The following is a 22,971-nucleotide window of genomic DNA, read 5'->3' as shown; positions in this document are numbered from 1 at the left end:
GCCCCCTCAGTGCCTTTCTGGACTGTGATCCTTCAGAAGTTCTGCTCTCAGCTTCTATAGCACATTTATAGTTTGGACCAGTGGCCTCCAGCATAGAGTGTAAGAAAATCAGTGGGCTGCCACAAGAGTACACCAGCACGTACATTGACACTTTTCAATTTCTATTTGAATAGTCCTATAAAGTATGGTGTGTTCGTACTGAAATATGTATTTGACATTTATAAATAACATGTCCATAGTGGGCCCCCCATTCTGTGGATTTTAACCAACTGTGGATCAAAAATACCCAGAGGGAAAAAAGCCTGCTTAAATCATATACATTTCTTTTTCTTTTGGTCTTATTCTCTAAATAATACAGTGTAATAATGGTCTACATAGCATCTATGTCTGTTATGTGGTATAGCTAATCTAGATGATTTAATGTGTATCAAAAACTCAATATCTTATATGCAAATACCATATCATTTTATATAAGGAACTTGAGAATTCATGGATTTTGATGTCTTGGAATGACTAACTCACTGATACTAAATTACTGAGTGATTCTCTCTCTCTCTCTCTCTCTCTCTCTCTCTCTCTCTCTCTCTCTCTCTCGTGTGTGTGTGTGTGTGTGTGTGTGTGTGTGTGTTCTATGTGTAAGCTCTATAATTAGTGGACTGAATGATCAAATGTCATTCAGTTTCATGTCAGAGCCTCCATGTCAGAAAAGTTTCATTGGAGTTTCAAGGAGTCCCACCCCATCCATTAATCAGAAATACTTAGCGATGTCCCACGGTGCTCCACACAGGTGCTCCACACAGCACCGAGATGGAGAGAGCAGGCAGGAGGAGGCTGAAGCCCCAGCTTTGTACCTGGCAGATGCTTTACTCAGAGCAGGGTGTTCCTAAAGTTCCTTCTCAGAGGGAGACGTCCGCACCTCTATCCCTCCTCCTAAGTCCCAACAATAAACTAAGGCATCAAGCTCTTTCAGGGGAACGGACGATGAGTCTACCTAAGCTCTTTCAGGGGAACCGATGAGTTTATTGAATGAACTTCCTTACAAAGCAGAGGTGAGGGGTTACTTACAGGAGCGTGGGTGTACCTCCCCTAAAAGGCCACACCTACAAAAACCCATCATGGATGGGGGATTTCCAGTAGGAGCGGATGAACAAAGTCTCCTCCCCAGTCCTTTGCAGCCTACACGCTGTAGCCTTTCCGCCAGGCCCTGTGCTGTTCAGGGTTAAGCTCAACCAGATGTGGACAATTAGGAAGCCCAGGTGAGACATTCTATCACAAGATAGTTCTGCTTCATCAAAACATCGGCGGCAGTTGCTTGGTTTAGAGAGCAGTCATGTGCAACATGGGGCCAGGAAGATTTGCAAATTCTTTACCATTGCGCTGGGCAGATGAGTCATGGACAAGGAGGGCAGTCACACCCCCCTTCTACTTCTTTGTCCCTAACCAGGTTCAGAGCCTGTACCCCCAAACTACTTTAAAGCCAAGAACAAGCGAGACAGGCTCAGGTTTTGCTGTCAAAGTAAGAGGAGATTTAGTGGAGCATGTCCGGTTTATCTTTTCAAACATACCAATGAATTCAGCAGGAGGAATGGGTAGCAGAGTGCAGCAGTGTCCCGGTGATGTGCTTTCTTTCCTAGTAAGTAATCCTGCACTGCTTAGCTTTTATTGCATTCTAATACTGTTTTCTGGAGTTTCAAATATATCTGCCCCAAACAATTGACACTATTTCTTTTTTCAGAAGAACTAACAAGATGCACAAAATCCAGGGTTAGAACCAACAGACTTGTGTTCAGTGAAAATATATCCATTCCGAAGCCTGAGATTCCTGCTATTTGTTGCGCGCGCGCGCGTGTGTGTGTGTGTGTGTGTGTGTGTGTGTGTGTATGCACATGAGCACATGTTTGCATGCCCATGCACACTTCTGCCTATATGTATGTATGTCTCTAATATGGCATAGCTGTTAATCATTATCTGAACACACATGTTCTGAAGCCCCATCCCTATCTCCTACCCCATCCCGGCCCCTGTATACACATCTAGACACAAATATGAGCATACTGTACCCGCCATTACACTCTGCAGACTCTGGCACAGTGTAGAAAGCACATGGAAACCTTGTTTCCTATAGTAACTAGTAAGCAAAAGCAGATGCAGTGGGGGAAAGAGGAATGGGTTAAGAGGAGGATGGACTGGGGAGGACATCTCTAAAGCAAGAATTCCAGGCCCCGACGTGAAAAAGCTTTCCTGAGGTCACCTGCCCTCTCAGGAAAGAGCTCTACTGTTGTGGAAAATGAAAATCTATCCAGTTAAAAATATCTACAGAGAAAGACTCAATAGCTGAAGCAATAGAGTATGGGGTCAGACAACTTACTCAGTGTTTCACCGTTTCCTTTCCACTGTGGAAGAGATGGTTCACCACCACACTTTGTCACTTTGTCCAGAATAGGAATCTCCTCTTCATGACCCAGCAAGCCAGTCCTCTGACTGTTAGGGGATATACATTCTCTGTATTGTCCCTGATTTCACACCCTGATTTCACGGTGGAAATTAAATACAAGGATTACTTAATGTTTTCCCTGGGTCTCTGTATATTTATCTGAAAGATTTAGCTTTTCAAAAGACTCTGATGGCAATTCAAAAATCAGTTCCTTGCCTTTCCATATAATCTCTTCAGAGTGTCAGGATGCGTCTATACAGACATTGAGAGCATCCAGCCTTATCCAAAGGCTCATGAATGCTGGAAATCCAGGTGAGCTGGTGTGGGAAATTTTCAAGTTAAATATTGCTTGGGGTATTGATTTGGTTGCTGTAACAGAAGATCAGAGAGACAAACTTTGGTCTAAAAACAAGTGAGCCAGTCTCTCTATAGTGTAATAGGCCAGACTCTCTGATGGGGAAAGCCCCACAGCAATGGGGCTCAGACTTATAGTTTTGTCAGCTGCTGCCCTCACTTTCTGGCTTCCATTTCAAGACCTTGCCTCACACCACTGCAGGGGAAGCCCTGGAGAAAGAGGGCTGCTCTTCTAAAGGTCCTGGAGCCCTGCAGCTCATGTCTGCTCATATTCCCTTCATCATCACAGGCTGCCTGCCCTGTGGGGTTGCATGGGGATTGGGAACTATGGTTTTGACCTGGGTGATGCCTTCTAGTTGTTGATGAGCAAAACCAGATTCTATTCCATGGAGAAAAGAAAAGAGGGATAGAGAGAGTACGGGGCGAGGAGGAAAGGAGACACTGGAGACCCAGGCCTCTGCATAGAAGGCAAGAATAGATATTGGGACAACAGGTCACTCTGCCTCCAGCTTTGCTGGGCTGGGCTGCGAAGCATGCTTTGACCCCAAGTTCAGCGAAGGGACTTAAAAAAAACAGAACAGAAAATGCCTTAGGATCTAAAGTAGGAGAAAAATCTTCCTGTGCAGTAGGAGTTTGGCACTGCAAATTTGTGTGTCTCGGGTCTCTACACTGGTGATAAGATAACCTCTTTCCCATTGAGAGACAGAGAGGCAGAGAGAGAGAGAGAGAGAGAGAGAGAGATGGGATCTAGGTTAGTCCCCCTGAAGAGTGCTTGAGTGTAAGAGTAAGAATCCAAGTTCAAGCCCCAGCACCCCGCATGTGAAAACCAGTCAAGGCAGTGTGAGTTTTTAATCCCAGTGATGGGGAGATGGAGGCAGAATTCCTGAGGCTTACTGGCCAGCCGGCCTAGCTAGTGAGCCCCAGGTCCCAGCAAAAGACTCTTTGTGGACCTGGATTTTCAAAACCTACTTTCAATAAGAGTTCTTAAATGATTTAACCTCCATTCTGGCCATATGGTAATGGAAAAGGAAGGTTATTAAGGTATAGGGGAAGTGGACCTGTTTAGAAATAGTTCTTTGGAGCACATCCAATCTGTGTTGTCAGGTTATACACCAGCAGGCCAGTTCAGTAGTGTCAGGATAGCAAACATGTCAGCAGCAGTGCCATGACCCAGCAGAAACAGCCAGGCCTCAGCCGAATTGACAGGAGTCAGCAGGGGCGACGGGGACCAGCAGGGATGCCAGAAGTCCTTGGCTGTGCCTCTCTCAATGAAGTGAAGATCAGCGAAGACAAAGACGTTAGGCCAACAAGCATCACAAAGCCAGCTACGCAAGCCCCATCACTGTCCATTGAGTCTATTTATCCTCCCTCCAAACACCACGTGTCCTCCCTTGGGTCTTTCCTCAGCCAAACACAATGCGAGTTTGTCTTAGCAAAACCCCACGTGAGTCTCTATCAGCTGATGTCCTGCCAATCGGCCCGAGTCCACAGATGTGTCAAGAAGCCACCAGAACACCACCAGAAGTTTTTTGGTGTGTTTCTTTCTATGAAGTCACAAGAAACGATGACTATTAAGGAATGGCAAGGCGTACCAATGCCATCCAGTGTGTACACCATCTGTGGGGTCATATTTATATCCCTACTTAACATCACTCATCCTCTCACCCGGGTCTGATTTAGCAAAGCACCCTTTCATCTGTGTCTGCTTCAGGAAGACACTCCTTACATGTCTGCCCCAGCAAAACATTATCTAGCACAACTGACTTCCAAAGAGCCTGTAAGCTTCTGCTTCAACCTTGTCTTGAACCAAGAAACAAATAATTTTAAAAGAAAAGGGAGGGGGATGGCTCCGGAGAAATGATCCTTGATGTTGATATCCATTGGCGCATAGGCGTGCGCATGTGCACACAGGGGTAGGGAGGGGCAGGGGGATTCCCACAGGTACCTATTACTACTGTACAGATAGATAAAAATAAAGTTTTCAGGTGCCATTTTTAGACTCACTAAATTCTGTTTAAAGCTAAGGTCCCCTCTTCATGTGCGATTCCAGGCCACACCGACCTTGCTGTCCCTTGTCCCATGTCCTCCTCCAGAGGACTCCACTTCTGTGAAAGGAACAGTAAAATAGACTTGAGACTTGTCATGATCATGATTAAGCTTCCAGTGCTGGTGAATGAAAAACTTGTGGGAAAAAATTGTGCTACTACTCCTCACACCATATTGTGAAATGTGCATCTCTTTAAGAAATGTCTGCTCCAGGAAAATAACCCTAAAAAGACACTCTGCTTCCTCCGGTGCTGTACAGACTCCATCTGGGACCTGCGTTTGTTTAGCCGAGCACTTTTCCTCGTTAGTGTCTGCATCCATGGTCTTCAGTTATTTCTCTGCTTCTCGTCTCACCCAGACAAGACCAACCTGGATTTTCATAGTCAGGCTGATTTGTATCTGTTGAAGCTGCCGGAAGCAAAAATCTGATGTTGCCCCTAACTTTCGTTATTAGGAAAAGCAATAAAGGCAGGATGTAATTGGATCAAGAATATCTGTGATTTTAGCTAGGAACAAAAAGTTAATATATAGCTCTACCTTCATTATCAAGTTAATTTCAGACTCTAAGAGGTATTAAAAGTTACATGTACAAGTGTGATTCTGAGCTGGTCACTTACGTGATATACAAATGCTAGCATTTTTTGAGCACTGTAGAAATAATCTAATAGTGGCTGCTCACTGGAGCTCAGTGGTTAATACCGACCTTTTCTTCCCCAGGTCCTGTGGTCAGCGCTGAAAGCCCTGGTCAGTCCCACTGCAAGTGCATGGCTGGAACACAGGAACCCGGAGCTTCGGCAAGCAAGTAAACAATCTCCTCTCACTTTGGTGTACTGTTCTGTTCTGGTAGATGATGTATCCTGAACAGGAGTGATATTGTCCCCGGGGAAATAAAAAACTGGTGGGGAGTAGAAAACTCCGCCATTGTGATTAACGTTAGAGAGAGAGAGTCAGAAATGCAAAGTGATAGGTTTGGAAAGGAGAAGAAAGATGGGGGCAGAAGCTGAGGGCAGAAGCTGAGGGCAGTGGCAGTCTTGAACGCAGAAAAACTATGGTTCCTTAGGGAAGGAACTGTATGCTTCTGGCTGTTAGAACTGAGAGGTGTTTTGTACCAAGTTTATACTGATTTGTTACAGCTTCCCTAGGGCATGCACATACCCAGGTCTCTGTTCTGCTCTGTGCAACCAGACTGATTCACATCTCCAGTGTGTTGTGGACATGAGGCAGAGTAGCTTACAGAAGCGCTGGCAGAGAGTGAGGTGTTCCTGTGTGCACGGTCTGAGTATGAGCACACTTAGCCCACGTCTGGGTTGCAGGTTGTGTCAGTGCACTAGTTAGCTCTTATATTGGCCTTGACACTTCAAAGGAACTTGTCAGATCTCTCCTCAGATTCATCTTCTGTTGATGTTGTAATTCAGCTCCCAGAATACATTTTTCTGGAAAGTTCCTTCTGATGCCTCCCAAGTACTTTTGTAAATGTGTTCTCAAAGCAATTGTCCTTTTCCAGTTGCAGAAGTTTCTGGCAATGTGTTGGAGTGTGTGGAGAGGTTGAGGAGGGATGCAGTGGAAGTGGGAAGAATTAGTCTGTAAGAACCCTGGTAAGGGAGCAGGGTTTCCGGCGGAGGCCGCCCTTCCAGAGCAGTAGTTTCTAAGCCAAGACTTGGCTGACTAGGAAGAACAAACCATGAAGTTTTCTCTTAACTAACGGGAAGTTTTTGTGAGTGTATGTAACTCAGTATAAAAAAAGAAATGTTTCATTGACTTACCTGTGGCCAGTGATGTCTTTGGCAGAAAACCTGGGGCGATTGAGCTGAAAGTCCCAGTACTGTCTCCGCTGAGTCACAGTTACACAACTTTGCACCATCAGAAAAGAAGCCAGCACTACGGGCTTTCTACTGCCCTAATGCTAATACTGTGTGAGTTTCCATGCCATCTTCTAAACTCTGCAATGTGAAACAGTGGGAGATAGGACTTCCCCTCTCTGAAGGCAAGAAATAAGGGCTCATGGAAGGTCCCAATGCAGGCCAGGCTGGAGCAGCGGTACAGCAGTGTGCGGAGTCTCTGCTGACCAACAGCCTGTGCAGAACCTTCCAGTTCAAAGGCAAGTGTTGAACAGTCCTCCGTACACCAGACTCTCTGAGCTCAGATGTGTCTAGACTGTACAGTGCTAGAACAAACAGAAATTTTATTGGCTCCGGAGGACCCTGCTAAACCACTCCTGGGCATATAACCAGAGGATTCCCCAGCATGCAATAAGGACAAATGCTCCACTATGTTCATAGCAGCCCTATTTATAATATCCAGAAGCTAGAAAGAACCCAGATGTCCCTCAATGGAGGAATGGGTAAAGAAAATGTGTTATATTTATACAATGGAATACTATTCAGCAATTAAAAACAATGATTTCATGAAATTTTTAGGCAAATGGTTGGAACTGGAAAATATCATCCTAAGTGAGGTAACCCAATCACAAAAGAATACACATGGAATGCAATCTCTGATAAGTGGATATTAATTAGTCCAGAATCTCTGAATACTCAAGACACAATTAGCATATCAAATGACTCCCCTGAAGAAGGAAGGAGAGGGTCCTGATCCTTGAAAGGCTTGATCCAGCATTGTAGGGGAGCACCAGGACAGAGAAATGGGAGGGGGTGATTGGGGAATGGGCGGAGAGAAGAGGGCTTATGGGATATACGGGGAGGGGGGAACTGGGAAAGGGGAAAGCATTTGGAATGTAAAAAAAGATTAAAAAAAAAGAATTAAAAAAAAAGAAACTTTATTGGCTAACCTTAGAGAATTTGTCCCTTCTCCTTTGTCACCATATCCCACTCACTGGCCAAGTCAATGCCCAGCTTAGACCTGGCGGCCACCCAGGAGCTCTCCCTGGTCTCCTAGGCTTGCCTCTGTGTGTACTTCCACTCCAAGTGCTCTAAGAAAGCATCGCGCTTCCTCCGTGGGTTCTGTGCCCTGCCTCGTGATCCTCACCGCCATTTGCTAAGGTCTGTACCCTGCTCATTTTCCTTCATCTAGTTCTTAGCACAGGCTTGCCTTTGGGGAGATGCTTACTAAAATCTCCCTGAATGAGTAAGTCAGGAACAGAAGACCGAGGCTCAGCCCCTGGCTCTGTTACTTGCCCCCTATCTCACTGGGTGATTTTTTTTTAATAGCTTCCTTAACTGAGACACTTGGGATCCAAGTTTTCTCATTTGTAAAGAGAAAAGTTTGAGAAGGGCCCAAAATTCTTTTCAGGAAATATTGAAATGCTAATATTATAATATTGAAATGCTAATATTATAAATAAAATACGAAATACTAATGTTGCTCATTACCTGTCCAGACTCATAAGTCAAAGGTTATCTCCTACAAACTATAAATTGGAAGCAGTGTTACAGATTCTATTTCTCTAGCATGAACTGATTCTTCCACTCCACCTACTCGTCGCCATTGACAGTCAGCAGACCCGCACCTAGTTATGGGTTTATTATTCTGTCCTGGGCCCACAACTTTCTTTCCTACAAGATACTCTCTACATTTTACTAACAGGAAGCAGCTGAGCAAAGTGATGCTTTCTGCTAGTCCACTTGTAGTATGAATGTTTACCTTTATTATTAATATTTGTCAAAGCAAGCTAATGAGAGCTTTTTCTACACTGATTTCTCAGGTGATATAATTCAACAAACTATGATATAAGAACAATGTTCAAAAAAAATCGGCAAATATTAGCCATGCATGAACCTGCATTAGTAATACACATAATTGACTATGTGGAATAGTTGCTATGGAGATAGAATGAAAAAAAGCTTACCGTTAACTTAATAGTAGCGAACATGTGACTGTCAGTTGTAAAGTCACAGTGGCTCAACACATGATGTCTACTAACTCCAGAGCAGAGGAGTCTGTCAGTCTACACACTTTTTTCCCAAGACAAGGTTTCTCTGTGTAACCCTGGCTGTCCTGGAACTCACTCTGTAGACCAGGCTGGCCTCGAACTCAGAAATCTGCCTGCCTCTGCCTCCCAAATGCTGAGATTAAAGGCGTGCACCACCACCACCCACCTCTGTCTAAAAGACTGGATTTGAATCTCACATTTTAGGGCTTGTTCTCTCTGGCAGTCCTAAAGATATTACCCTAAGAAACAGAATCTTACCATGTTCTTCTCACTACTAAACTAAATACACTTAGCTGTTTCATTAATACTCTACATATAATTAATTAAAGACGTAATTGGCCAAGAATTCTTAAAAGGTATAATTAATTTGTCTTAAAATTTGCCCTGTATTTTGTGTCAGTTGTGACAAATTAAAGAGTTCAAAATTAATTCAAGTTAATTCAAAAATTAACTGAAATTAATTTTTTTTAATCTTAGTGCAAAGTCTTTCGTTTTTGAAGCATGCTGTCACTGTGTGTGCAGGCTGGCCTTGAACTCCTGGACTTGGCTGTTCCATTTGCTTCATCCTCCTCGCTAGCCAGAAATGCACACAGACACACGCTGCCGTAACAAGCTATCTTACTGCAAAATCTCAGTATTTTTGAAACCATAATATTGGAAGATAAAACAGTAGTGTTCTAATAAACTCACTACAAATAAAACTTAGTTTATATTTAATTAAATGTTTTTTTGTCACCTCCTGCAGAATTGCTTTTATCTTTGGACAAAACTCTGTTGGCACAGCTACTATGCTAATAAGAAGTGATTCGGGGGCCCCTCCCCCATTGCTTTGTGATATGCTGTTTGTTTAGTCGAAATGCTGTCTGACCCTGCTGACTCAGCGAAGCATACTTCCGGGTCAGAGACTGTGGCCTCGAGCAGACAGAGCACATTCTGTTAACAGCACATCCAAGGAAACAGTAAAGACACATGGATTTATTGTTTTTCTGCAATCAAATCACAACCAATAAAAAATGATTTGATGACTCAGGTACTTGGTAGAAAACCCTTGGTGAAGAGCTATACCTTCCAAGGAATCGAGAGCTTAGCTTTGCCTTTATCTCATATCGAAAAGAGACTGTAGCAACCTGTGAAGGGGGTTTGCACTTGGTTATAGGTCAATTCCTAAAAGTAGGTTAAGGGACTTAAGAAAGTAATGATCACATTTATGTGTCCTAAGCCGCAAAGGGTATTCCTTTCTTTATTTTATTTTATTTTATTTTATTTTATTTTATTTTATTTTATTTTATTTTATTTTATTTTATTTTATTTTATTTTATTTTGACATGAGGTCTCCTGTAGGTCAGGCTCGCATTGAACTCTATGTAATGGAGGCTGCCCTGGAATCCTGAAGGTCTTGTCTCCCCTGGGTGCTAGGATAACAGAGGATAGGATGCCTGGCTGCTGCTTTCTATGATGCTACATATAGAAATGTACACTTAGGGCTCTGATCCTCAAAGGTAATAGCAGCATCAATGATCTACAGAATGATATTGCAAATTTGGCTATATTCTTTCAAAATGTTACTTATTTCAATTATTCAAGTAAATGATTTTTAACTGATGGGGTGATGAGGGATGTGAGTTAGGAATAATGTGTCTTTTCCTAGTAACTCTGAATTCTGAATTCACTATACTTAGTCTGATATTTGAAATACATAGCAAAACTATTGCCATTATGAAAACATCAAGAAAACTGGATTTAACTAATCTCCATTGAAATACAAGGTCATTTGATGGTTTGTGATAGACCAAAGAGAAGGCACTGAACAAGTGTAGCGGGTTGTTCACGAGGAACAGTGATTGACACCTGCCTGGAGAGATGAGGACACAGAAGCCAAGGGACACAGACTTGTTGAAATAAAAAGGAAGATGAGATCACCATGCCCAGAACCACCTTTCATGCTTAGTAAACACTTAATAAGGGGTTTTGAGTGAATAAATGAACTTTAAACTCTTCAGCCTATGAAGCATTGGAAAATTTACTTTTTTATATAGCATACAAAAATGGCACCGGGGTAATAAGTCAGAGTAATGGAAGACGTAAGTTGCCTGGACACCTGCTCCAAGTCTTCTTCCTGTTTAAATGAAAACAGGGTCCCAGATACCAATTTGCCTCTCTGACATTTTCATCTCTAGGAAAGGAAAGGAAATGAAGGGAGCTGCTATTTGGATCTAATTTTAACCAAGAAGAGATTGGCTGGTAGAGGAAGTTTTATCCATTTATTCAATATATGCGTGCTGGGTGTCTGACAGTCAGTTTAGCTTTTAGCTTTTGTGATAACCATGAAGCAGATGATGGATATAGCCCAAGTGTTTCAGGGAAGCGGGAGATAGGCTCTTAGAGCTTCAGAGGCTAAGAGAGAGATAGACACTCAGGCCCTAATATTCAGATTAGACCCTTCTGTACCGCCTGGAGCTTCCTCAACTGTGCCCTGACAAATCCATCTGTGCAGCTTGCAGCTGCCCTTGTTCCCATCCTGTCCGCTGCAGAACTTTAAGCTTCAAATGGCAACACTGTATTTATTACCAGTTTTTTGCAATCCTTGAAAAATGCAACAGGAAGTGTAGCATAAACCCTTAAGTTATATAGATAGAAAACCAATCAAGAAACAACAATGAGCCTTTGACGCTATAAACATGAGATCTGATCCCAGTCATCAGAGGTGACCCATACTCTCACATTCGTGTGCATGCGAAGAGTCTGGCATTCCACAATTCTTTGAATGAGCAGAATTCAAACTGTGATCATTTAAAGAAGAAGCAGCAAGATGGCCACAAATGGCACAGTTGTGTTAACTCACAACCAAAGATGTAAATCCTTTAAAGATGTGTGCAAGGCAAATAGATACCACAGAGACAGCAGATTCCCTCAGAATACCATCAGGAGACCTACGAGATCCGGCTGTGCCAAGATATGTAAGAAATTCTAAAACAATAATAGAACTTCAAAATCTGGCTAGGAACTATCTAGGAGGAAATGAGGTTGACAAAATAAGCCAGATACAGGAAATGGACCACACGTGACATCCAGTGTGTTATGCATGGTGCTAGTGGTGGCAGCGTTACTGTTTCAGTCAGAACTAGAATGCTGTTTCTTATTACAGGATTTTGTGTTATTGTTGCAGAGAAAAGGAAGCAGAAAGCAACAAAGACTTTGGGTGAGAAAGACAGAAGACTGAGGCCACTCTGCTCCTTAGAGCTCCTGTCATTCTTGCCTGCTAGGGACTACTGAGGAGAATAAAGGATGTAAGGGATCTGAGGCCCTCTCAGCAGCTCACATGAGGCTCCCCCAAGCCCTCATCATGGGTGGGGTCTCTTGTTAAAGTGCTGATGTGGCCCTTGCACGCCTGTCACAGGGGTACCTTCTGGGAGGATTTCAGAAAGAAATCTAAAGGGTGGAAAGAGCCAAAGAGAGATAATATAAAATCTCATCCAGATGTTAGAAATTATTGTGAAGACAGAGAGCAGTTGGAAAACAACGTGATGGTCATTAGACACACAGGGGAAGTTAAAGAAGACTAAGGCATTCTCCTGTTCAGTCAAATAACTGGATTAAAATGAGGAACAAAGAAAACATGGCAGAGAGGGGCACACACATTTTTATCAAGGGCATTTTCTCAACACCTCAGGATTCCATACTGGCTGTATATGGGATGGATAGCAGCAGCAAACTGACTCCCAGGTCGAGATTAGGTGTGGCCGCAGAGGACACCTTTGTAGAGGTGGACTCCTTTATATCAGTGATGCAAATGGTGAACATATTAGAAACAATGGCAGAAGCCGACTGTCACTGAACCTGTGTTCTTAGCTTCCTGTGAGTCCTCTCCCCTTGTCCTCATGCTAGTCCTGTGCCAATGACGCTCCTGTACCCTCATTTTCTAATGAAGTAAATCCACACAGCTCATGTCCTCAAGGTTAGACAGCTTCTAAGTAGCAAACTTGATTCAGGCCCAGGCTGTCAACTTAATGGTGTAAGTGACTTAAATGACATCCTTCAGCTTGTGAATGGCCAGAGTGAAATGGACAGCTAAAGTGCAAAGTTATAGATTTGATCCCCAGAAGAACCTTAATAGACTCGGAAAATATGCCAAATGAATTTGGGCCAAATATAAACTCATGCACTTACATTACCAAAAGTGTCAACTGCCAAGGGGGAGCCCATGACATGGGCAGGTCTTGGATATTTAAGCTGTGGGATCATTATGGCCAGGGAGTTGAGTCATGTGATTGCCAACGAAATCAATCTTAATATACACTTTGTTTTTTAAATAATATATTTTAATTAATTCTTTGAGAATCTCATACGGCATATCTTAATCATAATCTTCCTTATACTCCACCTCCATTTGGGGGTCCTTCTTTTGTTAAGAAGACACTACCTTGCAGCAGATACCCTGGTCCTCTAGTTCTGGCAATCCTTCTGCCCCACCCTCTGCCATGTTCCCTGGGCTGTCAGTGTGGGGGTTGCGCTCTGTGTATGTATTAACTGGGGTGGGTATCCTACCACTAGTTGATCTCTTCATTTTGACCAATTGTGACTTTCTATAATGATCTCCATCTGCTGCACAAAGAAGCATCTTTGATGAGAGAAGGCACTTTCCTGTGAGCACAAGGATACGTATTTAGATATTAATACTGCAGTAGTAAGTTCTCATCTAGGCGCTATGGTTTTACCAGCCACAAGTAGTTGGCTAAATTTGTCAGGCATGAATTCCCTCCTATTGCTCAGGCCCTGAGTTGGTTAACGCACCCCCCCCAGGCTATAAGTACCACTATTGTGCCTTTCAGAATATTTAAATATTTAAGCAGCATTTTAAAAAGAGTAAAGCCACCAGGTGGTGGTGGGACTTCAATCCCAGCACTTGGGAGGCACAGGCAGGCTGATTTCTGAGTTCGAGGCCAGCCTGGTCTACAGAGTGAGTTCCAGGACAGCCAGAGCTACACAGAGAAACCCTATCTTAAAAAAACCAAAATAAAATAAAATATAAATATAAATAAAAAGAGTAAAGCCATGGAATGAATGAACAAGAAACAGGTGAACCCTTAAAAAGAAATATCTACAGGTCTGATGAGAAGAAATGTAATATATTAAAAATAATTTAAGGATTTATATTTTCTAGTTCCAACCTCCTTTATTATGTGAATGATTCTGTACTAGAATATAGGAAGCATACTTAAGATTAATTGAGTTTAGGAAGAGTCCTGGGACCTCAGGATATCTGAAGGAAGGCCCGTGACATTGCCTAGGAAGTTGCCACAAGGTGGTTAACTCAGCTGCCACCAAGAGCCCCTATACAGAACATTGCTTCCTAGGTGGCCTTGGGAATCCACTGCGGCTGTATTTGCTGAGTAAGGCTTCGGTGGCCACTTACTGAGGATGCCGAGGAGGAGGGAATTCACTTACAGGTCAAGAGGAAAGGTACTGTTTGGTCCTTGCTGACTCCAGGATTCCCTAAGAGTGGGCAGTAGCCTTATTCTCTCGGGAAACTAGTGAAGGATCAGCCCTGAGTTAAGATTGAAGCTGCACCAATGTGTGAGGAAGTCGAGTCCTAGAAATGTTGACAGTTGGGTTGGACCACAAATCAAACCACTGTCTGCAAAAAGGCCTGACCAAAAGCTTTGTATCCTCTGATGACAGTTTTCTTTATGTTTGCTTCAGAGGGTTGAGTCACAAATTGTTTTCTATGAGGACATAGTTTTTGAGACATTTTTGGCTCCGCCTGTGGGTGGCCTCTTTCCACGGCTGCCTCATATTTCCAGGTGCAAACAGCATAAAGGAAGTGATTGGTGACTGGGAGTGGCCTCCTGTGTATCAGCTGGCTAGGACTTGGTTTCAGTTTTCATTTGAAGTTCACATAAAGCATAGCAAAGTTGAGGATGAGAATATTTCAGTGCCTCATGGGAAGGCAAAGACTTTGCAGGTAAAGACTGAGAAGAAGCTTCAGAGGGGTCAATGCTGCCTCTCCTGGGATCCTGGAGTCACCAGACACTCAAGAGTTCCTCATCTTCATAAACTGTAAGTGAACAAGTCCCTTTCCAGTATCTCCCTTGAGTGGCTAACCAGTCCCTGCCCAACACAATATGTGTCAGCACAGGGAAGCTTTTCTTTCTTTCAAAGATACCAGTTACAACAGGAAGAAAGGGGGAAGAACATCCGAGGTCAAAGTTCACAGAAAGCTTGAGAGTTTGGGAACATTTTTATTGCCTCTTTGACTTTTGTCTTTTTTAACCAGAACATTCCCTTTATGATCATAATGCTTTCCAAATGCTAAGCTGTCTTAATTGTAATGAGCCTCCTACATTAATGTTGGACAGTTACCTCTATGTACCAATGAAACTGTCACCAGCGTGGGAGTGACTCTCAGGTTTAATGCTAGCTTTTCTGAAAACAGGTTCTGGAACATGGCTTTCACATGTAAGCCTTAGTTCCCATTAATAAAACAGAGTTAACAGCGTTATCTTGTAGAGCGCTGTAAGGGTTTGGTGAAGTAGAAATGATCACTCAGTGTGGTGTGGAGTAGATGTGCTTTGATTTTTTTTTCATCATTGTATCCCTAGCACAAAGACCAAAGTTAGGTGCAGAGGCATGTGCTTGGGTGAAGTTTAGTGAATGGACACGTGAATGGAAATAAAAATGAAAATGGCCAATAGCAATCAGTACTGTGAAGGCATGACAGACTGTCAGACACCGGTAGTTTCTGTAGAGCAAAAGACTGATTGTCAAGAGGTTTGAAGGGGGCTGTCAGAGCAAAATTTATGTTTTTTTCATTGTGAAGCATGGCTTCAGGGTCTTCCAAATACCTAGTGATAGTGAGAGCTATCTCGCTCTTACTGAATATCTTTATAGTCTTTCCTTGGTCCCCACTCTGTTTTTAATGGCCAGTTTAAAGGGGCCTCATTCTAACTAAGCATGTATCATTGAAAGCCTGAAATGAAATTGGAACCAAGATTGGTTGGTAGTCATTCACAAATAGATGAAAACCTAGATTAAATTTCAGGCACTTCCCATATTTAATACTTCTTGTGCTCATGGGAGAAGCATTTACCAAAGCAGGGAGGTCCCTTCCGGGTCTGGTTACTTCTTTGTCAAGCCTGCGTGTGGTAAATTACACATTTACTGTAGGACCGCTCCCAGTCTGTAAGTCCAGGTACAAATAAAACCAAGCAAACTCTGAAATATATCACATGTTGCTTTCCCACACGTGAGACATGGCTATAAAGATGCCATTTCAGAAATCCGTGATTAGATTAAAGTACACAACATTGGTAAACTGGGAGAGTAAGAAGTCAGGGGCATCGCATCGTATTGAAATCAGTAATCTAAAGAAATCTAGCTTTCAACTCAGCATTTCAGGAAAGGAGGCTTCAGAGCTTGGTAACCAAAAATGATGAGCAGTAAGGGAGACTCAACTGGGAATGAGACGTGATCTCTGCTGGCTACAGGACAAAATGAAACAGGGCTTCACTTAGGCGCAAGCGTGTAGTTGAAACCATGCCACCTAACACCATGGACACAGCCATCCTGTGTCATCTGAGTGCTTGCTGCCTGCCTGATAGTCTTCCCTCTGCCATGAGCCAGCCTTAAAGTGGGACTGCATTACAGTTGAGTAACCTGCATCTGATAGAGACACACAGGAGATCACCAATAAATATCTATCAGTGGGCACCTGGGCACTAGGAGGCAGGGAGGCTTTCTTTCTGTCTCAACCCATGACATACCCACTGTTTCTGCCAAAGAGCTTTTGCTTTGGCACTCTTAAAGTACCGTTTCCACCTGTGCTGACACTGTTTGGAGGAAATACAAAAGGGTACCTTCTCCCCGAAGCCCTTCTGGCTAGAGCCAGCTAAATTAAAACCACCTCTCCCTCAAGCCCTAGAAATCATCTTTTCAGAGGGATTTGTTTAGTGGTTGGTTGGCTATATTCCAGTTTATCATGGTTGTGACATCTGCACAACACACAACACACATCCTTATCTGAAAAGTAGTCAGACTTGCAGGAGCTCCATGGTGGACAGGTTTCACAACTGTTGATGAAATTCTTAGCATTCATGAAAAACCACCCCTGACTGCTCGCCTCTGAAAATCTGCCAAGAATGGGTACAATGGAATTGAAACTGAAAGATGGATCTATTTCATCAAACATGTGACCAAAACCTAATACATGTACACCTCAGAATTGCTTTAAGGTAGATTGGGTAACTAACTGAAGTCTTCTGATGGAAAGTAATATATGGTCTATTTAGTTGAGAGAGCTGTTCAATATTTGATGTGCTGTACAAAACCCAGTTTTGATGCATTCAATCTTTAGAAATATGACCGGGGGCAGGGATTAAGCCACCTATTACTGAAGCTCATCACCCATGCCGAGCATTCCCAATGCAAGCTAAGCCACAGGGGAGGCCCAAGCTCAAAACAAAGAGGAGAACATGACTGTGCTTCGACGCTTTTGTCCTCTAAATGGCAGAAGTAAATAAGGCAGGCAGAGAGAAAAACTTTCCATGATCCCAGAAGAGCATGGAAGCATCAACAGCAGCAAAAATGCATACTGGTGCTGAGGTTACAGGTGCATGTAATGGTGACGTTAGTGGTTAAATGTGATTGCACTGAGTGGCTGGAAGTGGCTTTTGCCCCTAACATTCCAAAGAATGGATAACTTTTAATCTGAAGGAGTTTCCTGGAGGCCCAGTGGAGTCCAGGAAGGGAGGCAGAGGAGGCAGTGGTCCTCGTGCTAAGTCTTGACACTCGGAATAACTAGGAGATGTGTCGGTTTGACAGTATGCTGGGAATAGAGAGGCCCCTGTGGTGTGGCTAGGACTATGAGTGACAATGTTGATTCTAAGGTTCATGTTAAGAGAGGGCCCAGACTTTTTGTTATTGTTTTGTTTTGTTTTGTTTTGTTTTGTGCAGACAGGGTTTCTCTGTGTAGCCTTGGCTGTCCTGGGACTCACTTTGTTGACCAGGCTGGCCTTGAACTCATGTCTCTGCCCCAGCCTCCTAAGTGCTGAGATTAAGTCATGCACTACCACTGCCCAGTCTGAGAGTAAGAGAGATCCAAGTCTAAGTGTTAGAAACTGTAAATAGAAAACTAAGTGCTCGGCAGAAAGGAAGAGTGGCATAAGGCGATAGTTCTTCCTTCTCCACGTCTTTCTGTTTACCCAGCTAATGACAGGCGGTATACTCCACACTCAAGCGAAAGGCAAACAGGATAAGAAGCAGACTTCTTAGGAGGAATTCATTGACCCTACCTCTCTCTGTCTTATATATGTGTACCACTTTGTAAGTATTTTCTAATTTTCTCATTATACAATAACTCAGGTGACAGATCTATTTTTATTACGGTTAGAAATTGAAAAAGATTTTTCCTAAGATTTTAAATACAGCTTCTTGATTTTTGAGCATATCAAACGTGATCCGAGTGAGTTTTATTAGCTGCAGTGACGCTCAAACCTCATGCATTCTTGTGTCTACCTTTATACAAGGACTTGAAGTCAGTTGGACGATTTAGTGATTTCCAGACTGTTCCTGACTTAGCCCACAGTCTTTACTTAGACTTTGCTTTTTCTGCGTGATATCTGTTTATCGTTCTCTGAGGATAGAGTGGCACTGTTGACATCGGTAGCCATGGAGCATGTATGCACAACAGGTGTGGTTGGCACTGAAGCTTTTGAAACAATGGGGATGCAGACATTCATGGGCTGGCAGCACACTGCAGTGACGCCTTGCCTTGAACTCTCACATCCTCCTCTCTCTGGGGATGCCCTCGTCTGGATCAGGAGGTAGTCTCAGTGGAAGGGGGGAAGGTAGACCCACACGAGGGAATATGTGACCAGAGCTTGGCTGTCGAGGGCCAGTGCCATCGTTGGCTCAGCATATGACCTCATCAGTCAGGAGCCTTGGCATCTCACCTGTTAAATGAGGGCCCCAGGAAAGTGAACACACAGACACCAGAATCTAATTACATTCCTTTGTAGTATTTTTATTGAACTTGCTGTGTGCCAGACACTCTTGCAATCTCTTTACAAATATGAATTTATTTCCATTGCTTTATCTCCCAATGAGCTATCTGCTAGCTATTATTATCATAACCTGTTCCCCCCCTACATCCATCAGAAGCAGAGCTGGGGTCCAGTTTTGGTGAAGTATTATTACTTATTTGTGTCATAAGGCCCTTTGTAGCAGAAAAGAGGTGTGACTCCTCTCCAGGGTGACAGTAGTCTCTCTTGGAGAGTGGCTTTCTGTGCCCACTACTTGTTTGTAGTTAACTTGGTGGGCTGTAATGCTAGGGTCAAGTGAAGCCTTATCAAAAAGACTACAGAGTCCATTTTAGATCATTTAGTTTAGATCATTTTTAGCTCATAATTTAGATGATTGTTTAGATCATTTTAGTTTTCTAAAGAAAACCAAATCAGCAAACCAGGTAATGTGAATAGAATGGACCCAAGTAAAAAATGGGCTTGACAAGAGGCTTCCAAATGCTTACCCCAGCCCACGCCCCTTACGCTAGCCTCAGACACAGGATTTAGAAATGATTACTTCTGGGTACAGTGCCAGAACTGTTGACTCATTGATTAACAAGCCATTCCTGGTGTCACAGGGAAGATGAGAAGCCATTAGCAGACAGTCATACCTAGAACTGACCTTTGGAATGGTGACTGCCGTCCTAGCCTGAACTGGCTCCAGGCCTCTGCACAGTCAGTGTAAAGGTTGCAGGTTCAGTTTTACAGCTCTGCTTCCCCAGGGTAAGAGGAAGGAAGGGCTGGGCATTCGTAGCATGGGCACGAAGACAGAGCCGTTGGATAACTCTACAAAAGGAAGCCTTCAGTAGAGGAGGCTCTCTCAGGCCTGGGTATCTGAGGCCACTGGTCCATTCAGACACACCCAAGATCCTGCCACTACTCCAGTCCCTGGCTCCACCTCACTATTGCGGTGACTTACTGGTCACTGTAAACAAAAGTTGATAAAGTTGGCCCATGGGGACAGAATTGGCTGTCTGCTGCTGAAGAAGCAGAGAACAGTCTATGCCTGAGAGCCGGAAGCTGAACACCAAGAGACCTTGAGAGTGAGTGTGTCCCAAGGCTGGTTGGTTGGGACAGCTTAGGAAGAGTGATGGATGGGTGGATGGGGGAAAGGGAGGCAGGACCAAGAGGGACGGGTTGGTTCTCAGAGGCAAGCTCTAATTCAGCCGCTACCTGAGACATAGCAAGAACATGAATTTCTCTCCTTCTTTAATATTTATTAAGAAAATTTGTGAAAAAGGACTATTGTGCCTTAGTTAGACAAGAGATTTTGAAACTGAAACAGGCTCTACATAGCCAATGGCTTCTATACTGAGAGCTTGTCCAGCCACAACTGAGCCGGCCGTCCTGAATTAGCTGTGGACTGTGGACTTGTTCACCAAGTTTAGTTAGGGGTCTTCTGTTTCCTTTGGGAAACAGCCATGCCATATACTGGGGTGAATACTAGAAAAAGCCTAAAAAAGCACCTCGCCCTGCCACCTCCAACAACAAACCTGTGACCGGACTAGGTGGGCCTCACCATTAGTACAGATGGAATCCAAGTTGTTCCTTGCAGAGCCTTGACTGTGGCAGTTGAAACTCCAGGGTCCTCTCCCACTCCCACATCCAGTTCTTTTCTGAGCTTGTGTGATGACAAGTATCTTTGTCACTGAATCTGTCAGCTCTTTGGAGAACAGGAGCTTTGGGTCCAGAGATTCAAGTTCAGCTCTCAGCTCGGCAGTGCGGGCCTTGCCTCTCTGTTTTTCCAGCTCATTTTCTATAATAGGAAGTTGACAAAGCCACAGCTTTGTCTAGCATAGGCCTGTTGTGAGGATAAAATGAACTAATACCTGGAAATGCATAGAGAATTCTCAGGGAAGATGGTAAGCATTCACTCCGGGTTACCTTTGACCCTTCCCGGCATCCTCCACGAACCTGGTACACCGTTGGTATTAAATGAATGTTTAAAGACTAAGGTAAAACCTTGCCCTTTCTGAGGCCTGCCCCTCTAGGTAGTTAATGATGGAGAGAAGGAAAGCATGCTGTATTTCTTTTTTAGTATTCGAGGAAAGTTCGTGCTAAGTTTTTGGGCTCTGGGGGGTAAAGAGTTATGTAAAGCTCTTGTCTTAAGCCCTCTGGGATTTGGGATTTGTTCTGTGGGCAATGGGAAGGAAGGAAAAGAGAGCCTGGGTGGTCTATGTGGACACAGTCCCCGTGGCTTGCTTTGCCATGGAGTGGGGAGGCTCTTCTGAACCCCTTCTCTGCTTCCCACACTGGCCTTTCTAGAGGCATCTTTGAGGCCGAGCATATTTTAATGACTGAAGTTTACATCATTACATCTTAAAAGAACCACGTGTAATTGAAATCCTGAGACAAGTGACTGCTTGTACGAGGTGCAGGTCACCGCATCTCTATGGAAACGCCCGGTTGTTTTAAGGCCTAGCAATCGAAAGTGGGTCTTTATGGGAACCAGTGTCAGGCCGCTTTTGGAGATAGGCATTTATTTATATTCTCCAGCCATCAAAGACCTGTGCAATCAAAATATTTTAAATTAAATAGAAAAACCATGCCACAGATGAATGTTAATAGAACCTGCAGTGTATGTGTGTGTGTGTGCGCGCGCGCGCACACACACACACACAAACACACAGAGCTCGGAGCCTGTACCAGCTGAGATCACCCTATTTATTTCCACTGTCCTTTGCTTTGTAGCTCCCACTTGCACTCAGCAGAGGGAGGGAGGGAGGGGAGGGGGAGAGAGATGCATTGGCACTTTATGCAAAAATGGTTAATTCTCATTCATAAGTATGTGCCAGTACTATTAGCAAAAGGGAAAATCCAAAGTGGGTCTGTCATGTAGGGTGCTTTGTACTTGTCCTGTCATATCTTGTCTACACTGTGTACAGGAGTTGTTCAGAGGCACAGGACCCTGCTTCTATAGGAGCATCTGTCTACCCTGTGTACAGGGGGTGCTCAAAGGCACAGGACCCTGCTTCTGTAGGAGCATCTGTCTACCCTGTGTACAGGGGGTGTTCAGAGGCACAGGACCCTGCTTCTATAGGAGCATCTGTCTACACTGTGTACAGGGGTGCTCAAAGGCACAGGACCCTGCTTCTATAGGAGCATCTGTCTACACTGTGTACAGGAGGTGTTCAGAGGCACAGGACTCTGCTTCTATAGGAACATCTGTCTACACTGTGTACAGGGGGTGCTCAAAGGCACAGGACCCTGCTTCTATAGGAGCATCTGTCTACACTGTGTACAGGAGGTGTTCAGAGGCACAGGACTCTGCTTCTATAGGAGCATCTGTCTATACTGTGTACAGGGGGTGCTCAGAGACACAGAACCCTGCTTCTATAGGAGCATTGTCTACACTGTGTACAGGGGGTGCTCAGAGGCACAGGACCCTGCTTCTATAGGAGCATCTGTCTACACTGTGTACAGGGGGTGCTCAGAGGCACAGGACCCTGCTTCTATAGGAGCATCTGTCTACACTGTGTACAGGGGGTGCTCAGAGGCACAGGACCCTGCTTCTATAGGAGCATCTGTCTACACTGTGTACAGGGGGTGCTCAGAGGCACAGGACTCTGCTTCTATAGGAGCATCTGTCTACACTGTGTACAGGGGGTGCTCAGAGACACAGAACCCTGCTTCTATAGGAGCATCTGTCTACACTGTGTACAGGGGTGCTCAGAGGCACAGGACCCTGCTTCTATAGGAGCATCTGTCTACACTGTGTACAGGGGTGCTCAGAGGCACAGGACCCTGCTTCTATAGGAGCATCTGTCTACACTGTGTACAGGGGGTGCTCAGAGGCACAGGACCCTGCTTCTATAGGAGCATCTGTCTACACTGTGTACAGGGGTGCTCAGAGGCACAGGACCCTGCTTCTATAGGAGCATCTGTCTACACTGTGTACAGGGGGTGATCAGAGACACAGGACCCTGCTTCTATAGGAGCATCTGTCCACACTGTGTACAGGGGTGCTCAGAGGCACAGGACCCTGCTTCTATAGGAGCATCTGTCTACACTGTGTACAGGGGGTGCTCAGAGGCACAGGACCCTGCTGCCTACATGAGCACCTGTCTATTGGCGAAGACATTCTCCCAGAAAGGTCTGAAATTCACATCAGCACATCCTGCCCTAGATCCTCTCAAGTGATATTCTAAGTGATTGGAAGCTTTTATCTGCCTCTGAAAGCAGGCCTTTTC

The 22,971-nt window shown here is 44.1% G+C and overlaps 1 protein-coding gene across 7 annotated transcripts in view; it reads left to right on the top strand.

Annotated features, from left to right (window-relative positions):
- Spats2l (spermatogenesis associated serine rich 2 like) overlaps positions 1-22,971 on the top strand; it is a 173,521-nt gene that overhangs the window by 54,699 nt on the left and 95,851 nt on the right. For 6 of the 7 annotated variants that reach the window (XM_052193225.1, XM_052193224.1, XM_052193226.1 and 3 more), the window contains exon 3: positions 5,552-5,636. In XM_052193225.1, the coding sequence (XP_052049185.1) occupies positions 5,599-5,636 (38 nt within the window). In that variant the 5' untranslated portion in view covers positions 5,552-5,598. Of the gene's footprint in view, positions 1-5,551; positions 5,637-14,619; positions 14,781-22,971 lie in introns of those variants that run through there. The other variant, XM_052193229.1, reaches the window with a different exon arrangement.

The sequence above is a fragment of the Apodemus sylvaticus genome, chromosome 9 (genome assembly GCF_947179515.1).
Source record: "Apodemus sylvaticus chromosome 9, mApoSyl1.1, whole genome shotgun sequence".
Classification (NCBI taxonomy): Eukaryota; Metazoa; Chordata; class Mammalia; order Rodentia; family Muridae; genus Apodemus; species Apodemus sylvaticus.
Note: the sequence above shows the minus strand (reverse complement) of the source record. Positions and strands in the feature narration are given on the sequence as shown.